At 56.5% G+C, this 16,962-nt stretch overlaps 1 protein-coding gene and 1 pseudogene across 2 annotated transcripts; both read right to left on the reverse strand.

The window, feature by feature from the left end:
- Positions 1-5,372: 5,372 nt before the first annotated feature.
- Positions 5,373-16,704, reverse strand: F10 (coagulation factor X). Of its 2 annotated transcripts, none has more exons than XM_077854894.1 (8): positions 16,548-16,704; positions 14,717-14,877; positions 11,922-11,946; positions 11,190-11,303; positions 10,150-10,281; positions 8,741-9,000; positions 6,681-6,798; positions 5,373-5,979 (listed from the first exon to the last, which is right to left on the reverse strand). In XM_077854894.1, exons 1-8 carry the CDS (start codon positions 16,615-16,617, stop codon positions 5,399-5,401), a joined length of 1,461 nt encoding a protein of 486 aa, XP_077711020.1. In that variant the 5' UTR covers positions 16,618-16,704; the 3' UTR covers positions 5,373-5,398. The 2 variants fall into 2 exon arrangements, with proteins under 2 accessions (XP_077711020.1, XP_077711021.1); XM_077854895.1 differs by having other exon boundaries at positions 5,786-5,979; positions 6,685-6,798.
- On the reverse strand, positions 15,341-15,444 carry LOC144288176 (U4 spliceosomal RNA; annotated as a pseudogene).
- Positions 16,705-16,962: the final 258 nt, after the last annotated feature.

A 16,962-nucleotide genomic window follows, 5' to 3' on the forward strand; every position in this document is an offset into this window, starting at 1 on the left:
CTGCTGTAGTTTATCTTTGCAGCGTTATCAAGGCTAGGAGCCACTTACCCCCTTGTGGGTTCCCTCTGCACACAGGCCACTCCCAGGCATGGCGACATGGAACCAGCAAGCTTGTTTGGTCGCGCATCTGCACTGTGGTCCGGGCTCAGTGGGATGTTTGCTTCTGCTCTCTGTGATGCCAGCTGGGGCCCTTAGGGCTGTTGACCACTGGAAGCATGTTGGTACTGGGCTCCAGCTCCCAGTGTCAGTCCATGCAGGCCTCGTAGGTCACATAGTGTCACCTCTGCCCTGGGCACATCCAGATTCTAGCTGAGGGGGATATGTGCCCTGAAGGGCATGTGCAAAACAGCAGGTGCTTGACTTCTGGGGCTGCCTCTCCCTCGCCTGTTCCCTAAGCAGGAGAGCATGGACACCGGGTGGGCACAGAATCACCTTGAACTGGCTCTCCGTGAGGAAGATGACCTTGTGCTGCTCACCAGGGTCACCCTGCAGCCTAGTGTTGAGCGGGGTTCCCACAGCACCTGGGTTTTGCTCTGGGCTTAACGGTAAAGCTGAGGTTTGTCAACATTTCTAGCTCCTTCTTGGAGCCGTAAAGAGTGACCCTGAGAGTCAAGGGCTGGCTGTAACTGGTAACAAGTGGCCCTCTTTAGCCATGGAGGGGGCAGACCTTGGGTGTCGGTGCCTTGGGACTCGACCCATGTGCTCCAGGTTTGTAGACACCGAGCATGCACTGCAGGTTCATCCGCATGGCGTCAGGAGCATACCTCGCCTCTGCCCCAGTGGGAGGGCCCCCTCTTCCTGAGTCCTGCCCGACTGGCCTCTAGGACCATCGTGCTAAGTCGTGTGGGAGAGTAGGGCCGGGCTTTGGTTTACTGGCACCCCAAATGCCAGTAAAGTCGGAGCTGCAGGCCACACCGGCACATCGTCTCAGCCCAGCCCTGTCTTTACACAGACGCTATTGAGAGTGTATGTGTGATAATTTCCAAGAGAGGTTTCCATGCAGCAGAGCCAGGCTTGCTGTGGGGACCAGTGGTGCAGCCAGAGTGTGGGTGGGTGTGCCAGCAGTGCTCCCCATGGGAACATCGCAGTGCGTGCTCACATCCCATCTGTGTGAGCTGTGACTTCATGGAGACATGGACAGTGACTGCAAATCTGTGCTCTCCAGCATTGCCTTCACCCTCCGTGGGAGAAGCTGCCACTCCTCCGTTCAGAGCCGAGGCACCGCGATGCTTAGCAGGCTGCTTCCGGGGGCACAGTGGAGAGGCACAGCCACAAACCAGCGGCTCTCATGAGGCCCAGGTCTTCCTGCGACCTCTCGTGCTCCTGATCCTTTCTCCAGAGGGCCTATGGACGGTGTTCCCCACAGGTTCAGTGGCCTGCAGGCCCCACCCCCACGCCCTGGAGGCCGTGGCATGGCCACGGGTAGGGGTGGCTTTGAGAAGCTCTGTGGCCCAAGGACAGCTTCTCTACCACAGAGCTGCTTGGGGAAGTAGGCAGTTTGGCTAAAAGCTTGGATGCATGGGGAGGCTCGCTGGGGTGGGACGCCGAGCAGGTGGGCTCAACTCACCCAGCAGGTGCATTCTGAGCACCCTCTACACACCAGGGTCTGGCCAGGTGCTGGGACTTGTGCAGGAAGCCAGATGGTCCTGGCCGACCAGCCAGGTGGGGCCAGGACCTCGCCCGTCACCCCATGCAACGAACCAGGGTGCAGGCAGAGTGGAAGTCGGGGAGCTGCTGAGACCGTCTCAGGAGCCAGATGGGTAGGAAGTAGGGGGGCATTTCAGATGGAGGCAAAGAATGGCAGGAAACCGCCTCCCAGTTCTTAGATAGACCCACACAGGGGTGGGGGAGTGGGAGCAGGACTCCAGGACAGGACCCCGATTTCTAGCTGGGCACCTGGTGGGCAGTCATCACGATGCAGACAGAAGGCACAACTCCTGGGAAGCTTCTTGAAAGACAACGAACGGGTGTGGCCCTTGGCTGTTTGTCCCTCCCCCACCTCCATCCTGCTGCCTGGGACACAGGTGTGATGGTTGGAGCTCTAAGTGCCATTCTGGAATATGAGGACCAGGACCAGTTCATGGAAGACTGAGCGGTGATGGCTGGGGTCACGCCCACCTTTCTTTCGTTTTATTTATTTTTTGCTCCTCTTGATGTCTTGCCATTGTGCCGGCCCCTGAGACACGTTTACTGACAGCGATACACAATCTGTGTCCACTTACAGCTTTTACTGAGAGGATTTCTGGCAGCTTATCTGATCACAGCTCTTTCAGAACTAAAATTCTAGACGCCGTGATTGTTCGGTGTCGCCTAAGATCATGTGCCATGCCACCAATGGGTGGGTCTGACAGATAAACCACACTCTAACTGCAGTGACGTGGTAAGGGTTTGGGTTTTACTCCAAAGGTTCTGACTGGTGGAGTGATAGGCCCCGTTTGGTGTTCCTTAGACCTGTACTTGGCTGTGGGGAAGGTGCACTTGATGGGGCCATCTGGGGGACAGGCACAAGCCCCAGGGGTCAGAAGAGTGTCCTAGCACCACATTTAAAATGTCAAAAGAGAGAAGTTAAAATAATTTTAACAGTATACTTCTCTAACACAATAGATCCAAAACAGTGTCATTTCAATGTGCAATCTTTGTTTAAAAATTGTAAATTTGAGTTTTTGTGCTTATTTCTGTGTGTGCAGGAGGGTGGGGGTGCTGAGGGAGAACAGGGCTAAGGGGCTGTTCAGCGCTAGTAGGGTGGTGGCAGGTGGTGGGACCGGGGCCCTCCCCCACCGTTGTCAGCCTTGATCCTGCACGCCCGCGGCCATCTGGGTGTCACTCTGGGAGGACCCCCATGTGTCAACAGTGCGAGTAAGGAGGGAGGCCCCTTCCAGGTGGGTTCAGGCCTCCCGGGTCACACAGGTCCCCCCAGCCCACGCCTGCCCTTGTGGCCCTGCAGGAAAGGCCCAGACGGCTGGCAGAGCCTCACCGAGCCGGACAATGAGGCAGGGGAGCGGCGCCTGGCAGCCCGGCAGCACCAACGACAGGTCTGCAGATCCGCCTGAGGACATGGGGCTGCGGAGAGTGAGCACTGGCCCTGCAGCAGCGAGCACACTGGGCCTCCGCCGGAGAAATTCACCTCACCGTGTGAATGTTCCTGTTCCAGGCAGAGGGCTGAGGTGTTGAGAGCACCTCCCAGGAGTGAGGTCAGTAGGTCCCGCCCCAGGAGCAGCCCTGTGTGACAAGGCTCTGCGCAGAGGACGCAGCCTGGGCAAGACAGTCCCCCGGACCCCACCCATCAGGTGCATGGGGGACACACAGAAGGGCAGGGAGCCCGGTGAGTCTCACTGCCAGGAGAGCAGATAAGAGGCAGCGTGAAGTCGGCCCCAGGGGCCCCGTCCCAGCACACAGATGCCAGAGTGGCAGTAGGGGGTCCTGAGGCTGCTCAACACACGTTTCTGGACAGGGACCTCCCGCCGTGTGACCGGGGACCCAGATGGTATTTTGCAGAACCGAGTGTGTGCTCCCAGTCAAGAATCACTGTCAGCGCCATAGGGGACCTCACACCCCATCCAGGGTCCCAATCACATGCTCCCCATGTACGCCAACTCGACAGAGAAAGCCCCTGTCCTGCCTGTGATGAGAAAGTAATTTCTCGGTGATGCTTGAACACTCAAATATCTTACTTCTTGAGGACGTTTGCACCAGAGTTTGGTGACCTTGGCAACGTGCCTCAATCAGCAACTCCTGTGGCAGCCCCTACACAGACACCCAAGCCCACCCGCCTAATGAGGTGGCTCTGTCCCGCTCTCTGGGGGCTCAGCCTCTGCAGGTGGGGCCAGCCACCCCCACCCGAACTTGGTCTTGGCCTGCAGGAGCCCTTCTGTATTTGGGGGCAGCTGTGACCCTCACAGAATGAGTGGCAGTTACGGAGCAGACAGGGCTCCTGAAGTTCATCCTGCAGCCTCTGCCTGTCCTCAGGAGCAGCACTCACCCTCCGTCTTCTCCCTCGTGGCTCCTGCCTCCCCCTGTCCCTGCTACCCGCTACCCGAATCCCTGAGGGACTCCTGGCCTAGGCCGCAGCAGAGCAGCAGCCTCTGTGTACTCCAGGGGCCCTGACACTCTAGGAGCTGAGTGGCGCCAGGACACGGGAGCAAGCAGATGAGCCCGGCGTGAGCCCCAGCCCAGTGCCCCCCCACAGCATCCAGCCACAGGGCGGGTTGTGTCCGTCTCCTTCAGAGCCTTGTGGAACTGAGTGTCCTTCTCGGACACTGTGGATGAGGGGGCAGGCTGGCCGGGGGCTGCCCTCTGATGGACACGGGCCTGGTGGCGGGTCAGCCCACAGTGAGGGAGGACGCTGCAGCAGCCAGGGCAGCGCTGGGCTCTGGGTCTCCAGCTGTTTCCCTGGGCCCCAGAGCACCGCTGACCTTGGAACCCACGCAGAACCCGCAGGGGCCGGCCGGCTGTATCGGGTGCGGCCTCCCTCCAGGAAGGCCTCCGAGCTTGCTGGCGGCCCTCAGACCCACTCTGGAAGATGGTGGGCACGTTCGCATTGATTTTCCTGACCTCCAGTATCTACTGTTTACAAAACACTCTGCCCTGCTCGTGACGTTTGGGGGCGTCTCTGTACTGGAACTTTGAAACTTTGCTTAGTGAAGTTACGCAAAACACAAACTCTGTGGGGGCATTTGGAACATAGCGCTGGCGGGTCGTGTCTGAGGGCACCTGTCATGTTTTCTAAAGCGCTTTGCTTCTCGTGACCACTTGGGTGGAGGGTCTGGAGCAGCCGGCCAGCACACATGCACACAGGTCACAGAGGGGCCACCTCCACAGGGACTGATGGGGTCTGGGGAGCATCAGGGCTGCTCAGGGGGCAGCTGCCGATTCCAAAATGAAGCCAGGGGGAGAAGCGGCTGCTAGGCCCAGGTGAAAGCATCCCCGCCCGTGAGAGACTCCTGGAGAGCCTGCCCTGGAGGACGCGTTTTCACCCCTTCTCAGGACCGGGACCCCCGCCCCCTCCCCACCCTCAGGTCATGGGCTGTACCCCAGAAACCTGTCATTCACAAGTGTCCCTAGCAATCAAAACCAGAAAACCCTGCTGTGCACAGAAGCGGCCCTCACGGTTCTGGTCATCCCAGGGGCTCTAGACTCCTATCCTACAAGTGTAGGATACACTTCTTTCTTCCCAAAGAAGCCCCCCCACCCTGGTGAGAGGAAGGCAGGACCTAGTGTTCCAGAGGGACATTCTCTGCCACAGAGCAAGAGAAGACCAGGACGTGGAATCAAGGCGGTGGGCCCCCTGCACCTGGGAGACCTGCTCCAGGCTGCAGCCCATCCAGGACAGCCCATGTTAACACAAACCAGATGCAAGTAGCTGCCGGCGGATCTGCAGGTGGGATGACTTTAATGGGGGTTAGGTGTGGGGGCCCCCCGCCAGTGCTGGGGCCGCACCCCTAGCTTTCATGGACCTATCGATCCACTTGAGGAAGTTGGTGACCTTGGTGTAGATCCCATACTTCCCCTTCCGAGCACATCCTTCTCCCCAGCTGACAATGCCAGTGACAAAGTAGGTGTCCTTGAATCGGGTGACATGGGGGCCCCCGCTGTCCCCCTGACAGGCGTCTTCGGGCTTCGAGTCATAGCCGGCACAGAACATGTTCTGGGTGATGCTGAAACTGCTGGACAGCTTGCACGTGTTCCTGTCCACATACGGCACCTCCATCATCTTGAGGGTGGTGGACGGGCGGCCCTTCTCGTGGGTTTTCCCGAAGCCGCTTACAATGCCTGTCTTCTGCGTCATGAGTGTGGACTCGGCCCAGTCCTTCTGCGGCAGGCAGGCGGGCGCCACGTTCATGCGGAAGGTGATGGGCGTCTTCAGCTTGATGACCGCGATGTCAAAGTCGTATGTCTCCCTGACAAACTTGTTGTGCTTGATGATCATTTCCACCTCGTGTGCCACCTCGTTGCCCTCCTCCTTGTCTGTGTCCCGTTCACCTGCGACAGGTGGTGTTTGTAGGAAAAAATGGGATATGGTCATAGAAAATCTAAAAAAACAAGGAAAGCATAACAAGGTCAACAAAACAGCCTTTGGTGTCAGCCCAGGGCAGCCACCACCAGGCACACCTCATCACTGTGAACAGCAGGTCAGGCTGACATTCCCTGAGCCTGCGATGAAGCAGGGGCGCCTGCTCTGACCCCACGGCCGCCGGCATGAACTGGGATGTGCTGAGGGTCAATTCTCAGACGGAGAATGAAAATGCAAATTCAAAATGTCTCATTGATACTTTTACCATTGATTACACATTGAAATAATAGTATTTTGGATATATTGGATGAAGATATATTACTAAAATTAATTTCATCTGTAAACTTAAAAAATGTATCATGGAAAATTTAATGTAACTAGAAAACTAAAGATCACATGTGTGGTTGTACTTGTGGCTTGTGCTGGTGAAGGACAAACGACAAGACGTGACAGGCTGTGCTCCGTGCCCAGGCTGTTGAAGAGGAGCTCTGGAGGCCTACCTGGAGGAAGGGACACTGAGGGGGGCCTTGTGGCACTAGGGAAGACCACCCCACACCTCTGCCCCTCAGGGTCCCAGGGTGTCAACTACCAGTTCCAAGCTGGCAGCTCTGAAAATAAGGAAGTGACAGAGGGCACTGCAGGGCCTCGGAGGAGCTGAGGCGCCACTTACCTACCCTCACCGTGAATTTCTTGGCTTGCTGGAGACAGTGAGCCGCAGTGAGGATGTAGTACTCGCTCAGGATGGTGCCTCCGCAGAACCCCTCGTTCTCCTCATTGATGAGCAGAGCCTGCAGGGGGCACAGCCCATCCACCAGGTTGGGTCTGACATCTGAGAAGAGGAGCAGGAGAGCCTTCCTCCCCGCCTCCCGCCTGGATCAGCAGCACCGCCCCCCCACCTGGAGTGTGCACGTCTCCAGCCTGGAACCTGCAGACTCCTGAGTGTCCCACGGCCATTCTGCCGCCACGGCCTCTGAGACCGTGCTGTCGTGGGGCTTGCGGTGGCCACGGCCACAGCCCCTTCCCAGCCACGGCCTCCCCCCAGCACCCCCCCCCCCGGGCCACTGGCTGGATGCTGGGGGTTTGGGCAGCTCCTTTGCACAGAGCAGTGCTCCAACGGACTCAGCAGACACTTGCTGAGGCCCCCCTGGCTGCCCAGTGCTAGCCCCCAGGGAGGCTTCTGCCCCGGGGCCACAGACCCCCAGAGCCATCCCAGCGCTCGGCAACGTTAGGCACAGAAACGCGACTTTCAGTGTGAAGACCTTTGCTACGTGGCTGTGAATTCTAGCGCAGACGGGGCAGGCCAGTGTGGTGTTTGGGTGGTAGCTCAGCCGCGGACAGGCCTCAGAAGCCCCCAGCCAAGGGCAGTGTCCTCCGGATCATGTAGCCCCCCTGCCTGACCGGCTTCTCCCCGCTTCTCCCGCCAGGCCCAGAGAGGGAGGGAGGGAGCCTGGCCTGGGAGCACCTGCAGCCCAGCCCGGCGGGCACCACCGGCGGGCACCACCCCTCCCCCCAAAGTGTAGGGTGGCAAATCTGGAGACGAGCACTTTCTGCTTTTCCTCAGGAGTCCCACACCTCACAAGCGGGAGTTGCTGGCTAGGGGTGCCCCGGCCAGCGGAGCAAGGAAGAGCTCTCGAACCCCGCCCCGACTCACAGCTGTGCCGTTGACTTTCTGGGCACGATTTACCAACGCCTAACCAGCTTGGGCGACCAGTGGGGGACAGTCGGTCGCCCCAAGGCCTGGACCCTAACTCTTCCTCCTAAACACAGAAGCCAGCCCCCTGCTGGGCTGGGCTGGGCTCAGTAGCAGGAGTCAGGAGCCCTCGGGACCGGATCCCGTCACACAGCCTGGGGCCAGGGGGAGCTCGTCCTGCCCGCCCGGCGGGGCCGCGTGTTCTCCCACGGGGCCAGGTCAGTGCCACTGGGGTGGCTGGGGTGGGCTCCGCCTTCCCACATCGAGGCCCACGTCAGGGGAGAGATCTGCTGATCTCACAACTACACTTGACGCTTGGGGCCATGTCGGACCCACACTGTTCTCCCCGAGTGTGTGCCGCAGGCAAGGTGGCCACACGCTGAGCTCCTCCCCGGGCTCCCAGTATTTTAGACAAACGCATGCCCCTTGAGGAGCCCGAGCAAGACAGGTGGAGGTCATTCCTCATTCCTACAGGTTGTCGGTGGCTCTGGGGCTTTTGCTGGCGGAGAAGCGAAGTTAGGATTCCAGATAACACAGAGGACACCCAGTCACATTTGAGTCAAGAATAGAGCAAACAATTTTTAGCATAAATGTGTCCTATGTGGTCTTTGAGACATACTTTACGTTAATGATCGTTCCTCGTTTATCTGAGATGCAGAAATCCTGTGTCGTTATTTGCTAAATCTGTCCTAGTCCAAACCGACAACCAAAGAGTGGTTTCTACCTTGGCAAACACATGGATATGCTCTTCTTCCAATCACTACCTGCCTTGTCAGGATTTATATGTTTGGTTAAAAAATGTTTTACCAAATCAGAGCTAAAGCAAGGGGAGTGTCTCCGGCCTGCCAGTGGTCAGAAGAGCAGCTGAGGGCCCCACACAGCCGGGGGCCTGCAGCCTGAGCTGTAGTGGTCTGTCTGTCTGTCCCTTACAGGCAGCAGACAGGGAGGGATGGGACCCCTGTCTCACCTCAGGCAGCATCCTCCCTGGGGCCAGCGGGTAGCCCCACTGCCGGCGCCACCCAGGCCCGCTCAACAGTCACCTGCCAGGGACACTCGCCATCTCTGCAGTCCTGGCCACCCACGATCCGGACCAGGCCACTTGCATCCTCGTCGGGGTCAGAGTTTGTCTGGTTGAAAGGCAGCAGGAACATGGTGCTCTGGGTGGGAGACAGGTCTCCGGGGTCATACTGCTCCAGCATGCCGGCCTCCTCCTCTGCGTCCGGGGGAGCCTCGCTGCTGGGGGCAGTCTCGGTGGCCCTCTTCCTGCGTCCCACAGTGGTTTTCCCACAGGGGAAAGGCTCTGAGAGAACACAGGCTGGCTTCAGCCACCCAAGACCCTCCCTGTCCTGCACACAGAACTCTCATCTGACCCAAAGGGGGAAGGTGGGGAAGAGGCAGCCACGTGGGGGTGGCAGAGGGGACCCCTGAGAGCTCTGGGTTACACGACGGAGGACAGGCCCACTGTCTGGGGCACCTGAGACTCTGCACCCAACCCAAGCTGTTGGTCAGGCAGGGGCAGGCTTGGGGGCAGGGGCAGTTGAGTGAAGAGAGAGGACTAGCTTCTGGGTGGGCCCCACGGTGGAGCCAAGGTCAGAGGTCAGACAGGAGCAGTGAGGGCAGGAGCTCTTCCCCCGGAGACCCAGCCCCTCACTAGGCCAGACCATCCCAGAGCCTCCAGGCCACTCAGGGTCCGGCTTTCATCTCAGGAAAGGAAACTCAGCGTCTGCCTATGGCTTAGGTCAGGATTCCAGGGTCCTGGGATCAAGTCCCTCCTGGGGCTCCCTGCTCAGGTAGGGATCTACTCCTCCCTCTCCCTCTGCTACTCCCCCTGCTAGTGCTCGCTGTCTCTCCCTCTCTCAAATAAATAAAATCTTTAAATTAAAAGAAAGAAAGAAAAAAAAAAGAAAAAAGAAAGAAAGAGGAAGAAAGAAAGAAAGGAAGAAAGGAAGAAGAAAGAAAGAAAGAAAGAAAGAAAGAAAGAAAGAAAGAAGAAAGAAAGAAAAGAAAAGAAAGAAAGAAGAAAGAAGAAAGGAAGAAAGAGACGAACACTAAAGCCCATCACTTGGGGCCTGTATGACCTAACCATTCTTGGGAGTCCCTGGTTCCCCTTCTGGCTCCTGCACCCTCCTCCCGGCACATCCATGGCCCTAGTAGTTGGACCTGTGCTGCTCTGCACCTGTTCCAACTCCCAGCCTTCCAGGGCAACAGGACGTGCCATGGTCACAACCACATCATGGGTGTCCAGACAGGCTCTGCGCAGCGTGGCCCCTGCGCCACCCCAGACGTCATCACCTGCACCCGGGGAGTCAAGCGATGTCGCTGGCTCCATTTCTCAGACAGTTCCCAGAGACCGTGGGTCTGTTCCCAAACCTTGTGTCCCACCCAGGACGTTGGCCAGCGTGCCCACTCTGGCCAGGGAGCCTGTGGGGTGGCACCATGTGCCGCCTACCTGTGGAGATGCAGGATTTGCCATTGTCGCCGAGGATATACCCGCTGGCACAGGAGCACACCACGGAGCTCTGCTCCTCCCTGCAGAACTGGTCACAGTCCCCGTTATCGATGCTGCAGAGTTTCCGCGTGGCTGCAGGACAGGCCAGAGAAACCAAGGCTGGGTCTAGCTGGGAGGAGGGATGGCAACACTGGGGGCCCGTGTACCTACCTGCCAACCCCACCATGGGGCCCCCAGCCGGAGCGAAGGGCCTGAGCTGCGTGCCCAGTGTGCACCACAGGCTGTCCGGCCGAGGAAGGGCCTCAGACAGAGCTGGGTGGCCACCCCAGCCAGGCCCCTCCCCCCGAAATAAAGGGGCTAGATGCATCTGGGACTATTTGGGTTTGGATGACAAAATAATGACAGTGATATCAACTTTAGCGTGACTTTATAAACCAGGCATGATGGCTCCAGGCTGAAGCAGCTCTGGGCTCTGGGCAGAACCATGTGGAATGGATAGTCCCGTCGAGGATAGTCTCAAAGGAATCCAGGCTAAGACCACATTCCACGCGTTATAAAGTAAGTAACATGAGAAAAGGGCGAATCTTTCTCCTTGGGGGCAACTGGCCTGATACAAATCAAATCTTTATTACAAAAATTAATCACTGTAATAGGAAAACTCTCTGACATTTCCATGTAGAATTAGTTAAGTGTACCACATTTTTATAACTGGACCATCCTGGACATTTGGAGCGGACACTCGCTCTCGCAGATGTGAGTGGAGGGTAGTGATTGCAAGCCTCAGCTGGGACCATGGGGAATCAGCGCCACCCCAGGGGAGTGGGTGCTCTGGGCTCTGGGTTACGGGGTCTGTGCTCCACGCATGTACACTAGCCTCTTGCGGGAGCGGAGAGGTTCAGATTGTAGGACACACGTGGCTGTCAATGAACCGCTCTGGTGCCCCTACGATGCCACCACGTGAACCTCAGCAAGGAGCCCCAGCCTGTTTCCCAAGAGCTGTGGCTTCTCCCCTTGTTCCTGACCCGGAAAGAGGCACTCACACAATTCACAGTTTTTGCCCTCGTATCCTTCCAGACAGATGCACGAGTACTCCAGGAGGCCGTCTTTGCACTGGCCCTGGTTCTGGCAAGGACTGCTCTCACACTGGTCACCATCTACAGAGACAGGGTTCCACCGAGCTTGCAGGCAGCTCCCACTAGCAGGCAAACGGTTGCTGTGTTGATCTTGGCACATGCCATTCAGATAACTTGAATAAACCTGAATTCTTCCTGTCTCCCACCTGGACTTCATTTTACCCCCATGTTCTGTGGCTCTGTGTACATGATGTCCTTATCTAACTGGGCCATTGATAAGCTTTCCTATTTCTGCCGAGACGCTGGACCATGTGTATTCAGCAGAGTGAGGAGCCTGGGGCTGGTGACTGGGGCTCCTCCCTCTGCTCATGTTCTCTCTCTCTCTCTCTCATTCCCTCTCACTCTCTCAAATAAATAAATAAAATGAAATTAAAATTATCAGAGTTTGGTGCCCCTCAAGTAAGAGTGAACTAATTAAGTCTACACCTAAGTAACAAAACTAGAATTAGCAAAAGTTACAAAAAATGACCTCATCATAACTATTATGGAAATACTCAGAGAGGAAAAGTCTTAGTTGAGTAAGAAATAAATGGGATCGGAAAGGAAATTCTAGAAGAATTTTCAAAATGCAAATACAGTCTCTCCCTGTTTCAGTGTCTGAATGAACCCCACTCGATATTAAGATAGAAAGCATCTCACCTTTGTATTTATTCCAGAATTCCATCTACAAGAGAAAAGAAGAGTTTAAAATACATTAGGGAAAACACAGCCATTTCACAAAGCACCACAACCTATTCGCTCAGGCTGAGCGAACAGAGCAAAGGCCTTTTCTGGTATAAATTGCACTAGAACGACTGGTTGAGAGGGGATTTTCAGATCTGCGGGATCTGTACAGGTGGACTTTGGTCACCTTAGATGCACAATCGCTGTTGAATGTTGAAAATTTATTTTCAAGTAAATCACGGAGGACTGGATCATACCAGAAATGGTTTGCTCTGCTGGCTGCCCCCAAGCCGATCAGTGAATGGTTTTGAGTTGAGATATCTGGGTCAAAGCTTCATTAAGGGATCAGGTGCTTGGTGAATAATCATGTTCAGCTGAAGAAATGGTTATTGGTGATTAGGTTAAAACAGGGCACCAAAGACCTATATTATACTAGAAATTGTTCATAGTCTTAATTGTTTTTGCAGTGTTCAGTAGCTTGAACCGTGTGCCACCAGACTGTGGTCTTCCCGGGAATAGGGTCGGAACAGATGTGAGGAAGGTTTGCAGGGAGAGGAGACCACATTGGCTCGGGCAGCATCCTCAGGAGAGCTGGAAAAGGCATGACAGCCACTGTGGGGATGTAGCTGAGGTCCAAGTGGTGTGCCCACAAGGCAAGGCCAGCCCAGGACTGCTGGCAGCATCCGGATGCTGAGAGAGGCACACGGGCCACCTTTTCCCTCGCAACCTCTCCACCGTCCTGGGCGCCCAGGGAAGCTAAAGGTGTGTTCGTTTCCACCTTCCAGGTGGAATCAACCCGGTGCCACCTTGATTTGGACATGCGGCCTCCAGGACTGTGAATGTGAATTTGCTACAGAAGCCTCTGGAACCTCATATACCGTCTCTTTAAAATTTCACTAAAGAAAGCATCACACCGCAAAAACGACTATTTTGTACAGTTCTGCGAAATTCAGCAAATGCCCAGGTTTGTACAACCCCCACCACAGCTGAGACACAGGGCAGCTCCTGCCCTCCGACACTCGCAGCTCATGGCAGCTGCAACCCCAGAGCCACACATCTGCTCTTCGTCTGGGCTGCGACTTCTGAGTGTGTTGTGCCAACAGACTCGCGCCTTGCACAACCCAACCCTTCATCGGGCACAATGCTGTCGAAGCTCACTTGGGCTGCCGTGCACACCAGCAGCTTGTCTCGTGGCTGAGTAGAACGCTGCGGCAGCTGGTTTAGCCAGCGCGCAAGCAAGGACACGTGAGTCCCTGCTACTTTGGGACGACTGTAACTAGAGTTGCTGTAGATAATCATGCCCAAGTTCCGTGTGAACAGGTTTTCACTTCCCTTGGTGAGCTCTCGGGAATGGGGTCACGGGGTCCGACGGCAACATCCTCCTGATGCGGCTTCCGACTGAGCATCCAGCCTGCAGGTGTGTTGGGGTGTCTCGCGGTGGCAGGCTGCAGTCCGCGCTCCCATCGTGGCCCAGGATGTCGCATGTCTGCTGCAAGCACTTCCCATCCGTGCGTCTGTACCCCCTTGTGAAGTGTCCGTTCACGTCTTCTGCTTGTATCCAGTTGGTTATTGATGTTGTTCCGTTGAGTTGTGCGAGTTCTTTATGTGTTCTGGACACAAATCCTTTGTCAGGTATGTGGTTGGCAAGTGTTTTCCCAGTTCATAGCTTATAGTTTTATTCTTCAATATTTTTCACAGAGCAAATCTTAAATTTTGAGTAAGTCCAATTTGCCTGTTTTCTCTCTCATGGGTTGAGGTTTTGGTGTCATGTCTAAGAAATCTGGCCTAACTCCATGTCATGACACTTCTCCCTGAAGTTTTATGTTTTACCTTTAGGTCTATGATCCGTGTTGAGTTGACTTTTGTACAGCGGTCAGGTTTAGGCCAAACATACGTGTGGACATGGGCAGCTATCCCAGGTCTGTCATTTGCAAAAGACAACTCTTCCTTCGTTGAGTTGTTTGTGAACCTTTGTCAGATACTGATTGGCCGTATTTTTGTGGGTCCATTTACTGACTTTCTAGTCTGTCCCACTGATTTACGTATCTTTCCTTTCCCAAAACAGGGAATGTTTTTGCAGTTACTGTAGCTTTGCAGGGAGTCTTCCTCTTCTTTCTCAAACTTCTTTCAGTTATTCTAATTTCTTTGCCTTTCCATATTTCCGAATTCAGAATCAGCTTGTCTCTATCTGACGGAATGTTTACTGGCAACGGAGTAAATGCACAGGTACCGCTCCTCAGGTGCCACATGTCAGATGTGGTGGCGGACATAGATTCGGGCAAAGAGGGCAGCCCGGGTGGCTCAGCGGTTTAGCGCCGCCTTCAGCCCAGGGCCTGATCCTGGAGACCTGGGATCGAGTCCCACATCGGGCTCCCTGCATGGAGCCTGCTTCTCCCTCTGCCTGTGTCTCTCTGCCTCTCCTTCTCTCTGTGTCCCTCATGAATAAATAAATAAAATCTTTAAAAAAAAAAAAAAAGATTTGGGCAAAGACTGCCAGCCTCCGTATCCTCAGGTGTGGTCAGCCTGCGGAGGTGCTACTGAGGCCGTCAATATTTTTTTTTACATGAACACTTTATGTATTAGAGTTGGTTTAACAAAATTTCCAAAGGCCTCACGACCCTCCTACCGATGGGACCATGCCCCACTCCCATCTCCCCACCCTGCACACCTGTGGAGGGGGCCCGGGGCTGCTGTACTCTGCCCCCTGAGGGACTCGGGCCAGCCTCCACCTGGGGCTGTGCCTGCTACGGCGCCTGTACACCAGCCCTTACCGTCTTGGCTGTGTCCTCAAAGACCTCGCGGGCTTCCTCGAAGGAACACGTCTCCTCCATACATTCTCTTTCCAGGTTGCCTTTTTTCATCTCCTCCAAAAACGAGTTGGCCCTGCGGATGCGCCCCAGGACGCTGCTGGCACGTTCCGGGCTGAGAAACACTGGCAGACAGGCAGGGACATGTCACCCGGGAGGCCTCAATGGCTGGCCTGCTCCCCACCACCACCCCTGCAGGATCTGCTCACCTCCACTCTGCAGGAGGCCTCCCTTTTTGTGCCCACCTCCCTCTCGACCCCATGCATGACCAGGCCACCAGTGGCTTTCTGTGTGCCCATCCTGCCATCCGGTAGCTCCCTGCATGTCCCATGCAGCTACACCGGCTGCCAAGGGCCCTCCCTCACCTCTCCCTGCACCTCTCCCTGCTCCCTGCTGCTGCTGCCCTGGCCCCCCACCTGCGCCCAGCCCACCACGCTTCTGGGGCTTCACGCATGTTCATGGGGAACGGTGGTGCCCTTCTTAGCACGTTTTATCAAGTCCCAGGACACACACACACACACACACACGCACAGAAAACAGCACTTAGAGGAAACAGTACTTATCACCACATTTTCTACTCAGTTTCTGTTCTATTTCATTCACAAATCACTGAATTGGGAAAAGTTTTCCATTAGCAATAATCGTGCCTCGGATAAGCCTCATTGGCTATGATACTGCCACTGAGCAAAGCTGCAAACCACTGAATAGATCAGAGACTCAAAGAAGTCCTGACCTGCCCCCCCCCCCGAGATATCTTGGATCAGAGCGCCTCGGGCTGTGTCCTGTGCTGCATCCCTCGCGTGCTCCCCTCTGCCGAGGACTCTTCCCCGCACTCTGTGCCCTCACAGAGCCCCCCCCACCCATCAGGACCTACGTCCTGAGTTCCGTCCTCCCCTTTCCACAGGGCAGGCAGCACCCCCACGTGCAAACCCGGAGCCTGCTGGGGACAGGCAGCGGAGCTTCAGATGGCTCATTTACCTACTGCTTAGTGTTGGCAAATGGGGGTCACCAGCCGAGTACTTCCGAGTTGTCTTAGCGCCGAGGCTGGCAGGTGCTCAGTAAATGTTAGCTTCACCCCCGCCTCACAGTGCTTTCCCTTCCAAGGCCGCATGTCTTTTAGTGACATCGCTGTCACCCCCATGACACTGTGGGCACCCCCATCACCCCAGAGGTCTGGCCTGCGGCGGAGTACGAGGGGCCCCCACCTGCAGCTCCGAAGTTCTCTCCCTCACCCCACTTCTCACCACCTCCTCATTCCCCACACAGTGCCCCCTGCCTGCCCCTCGGCCTCAGGCTTCCCCTGCAACAGGGGCACAGACAGCCTCCAGGCCCCCACCTGCCCCTTCCTGCCCCCTACTGCGCTCTCCCACTCCCACTCTGCTCCCACTCCCCCATGTGGCTTCACCTCTTTCTGGGCCCCTTCCCCCGGCCAAGCCAGCCTGAGGGTGGAGGCACCAACTTCTATCTTGTCTTTCCAGCACGAAGCTCCTCTCTGTCTGTGACTCCCCGGCCTCCCCAGCCTGCTGTGGCGGTGGAGGGGCACCTCCTTCTGTCTCTCTGTCCACGAGCTTCTGTGTGTGACCGCTGCTCTGCTGTCCGGCTCCCCAGCCACGGGAGGGAGGCTCACCTGGCCCCGAGCTACTCTTGGCTGAGGCCTCCAGGCCCAGTCATGTCACAGCAGGGGGTGGGCACCCACCTTCCCCCTACGGAGACTTGGGGGCCTGGCCCTGATCCCCAGGGTTCCTCCTCCTCCTTGGGCGCCACCTCCACAGTGTGCCAGGCGACGGGCACTTACCACTGCCCCCCGGCAGCGGGAGGCAGGCCAGGGAAGCGCTGAGCAGGACCAGGCACAGTGGGCCCGCCATGGTGTGGCCAAGGACAGGGTGTCCGTCCTGCTGTGACAGGTCTCGGGGGCAAGGTTCAGTCACCCTGGCTCCAGGCAACCAGTTGTCTTTCTCTTATCACCGCCTCCTGATTGGAGCCTGGGCCACGAGGGGACCAGGGAGGACAGGTGACCATGTGAGGGCACGGCCACCCTGCTGCAGCGGCTCTGGGGAGGTCCCGGCGTCAAGAGGGGTTCGGGGGGGAGGTTTACGAGACAATAAAAACCTCATCCCAGGTTTCCAGGATCCTGTTTGCTTTCATCCTGTCCTTATGACCACGATGACAGTCAGGGGTCATTTCCCCATCTTTTCTCCAGATTTAGTGTT

This window comes from Canis aureus, chromosome 17 (genome assembly GCF_053574225.1).
Source record: "Canis aureus isolate CA01 chromosome 17, VMU_Caureus_v.1.0, whole genome shotgun sequence".
In the NCBI taxonomy this organism is placed as follows: Eukaryota; Metazoa; Chordata; class Mammalia; order Carnivora; family Canidae; genus Canis; species Canis aureus.

Bases quoted from the DNA above. Each gene is read 5' to 3' on its own strand.
- F10 (XM_077854894.1), bottom strand. From the start codon at position 16,617: ATGGCGGGCCCACTGTGCCTGGTCCTGCTCAGCGCTTCCCTGGCCTGC. The intron at 11,304-11,921 runs GTGAGATGCTTT...CTGTCTCTGTAG, and splicing joins ATTCTGGAATAAATACAAAG to ATGGTGACCAGTGTGAGAGC. The intron at 6,799-8,740 runs GTGACTGTTGAG...TGCCCCCTGCAG, and splicing joins ATGGCGAGTGTCCCTGGCAG to GCTCTGCTCATCAATGAGGA.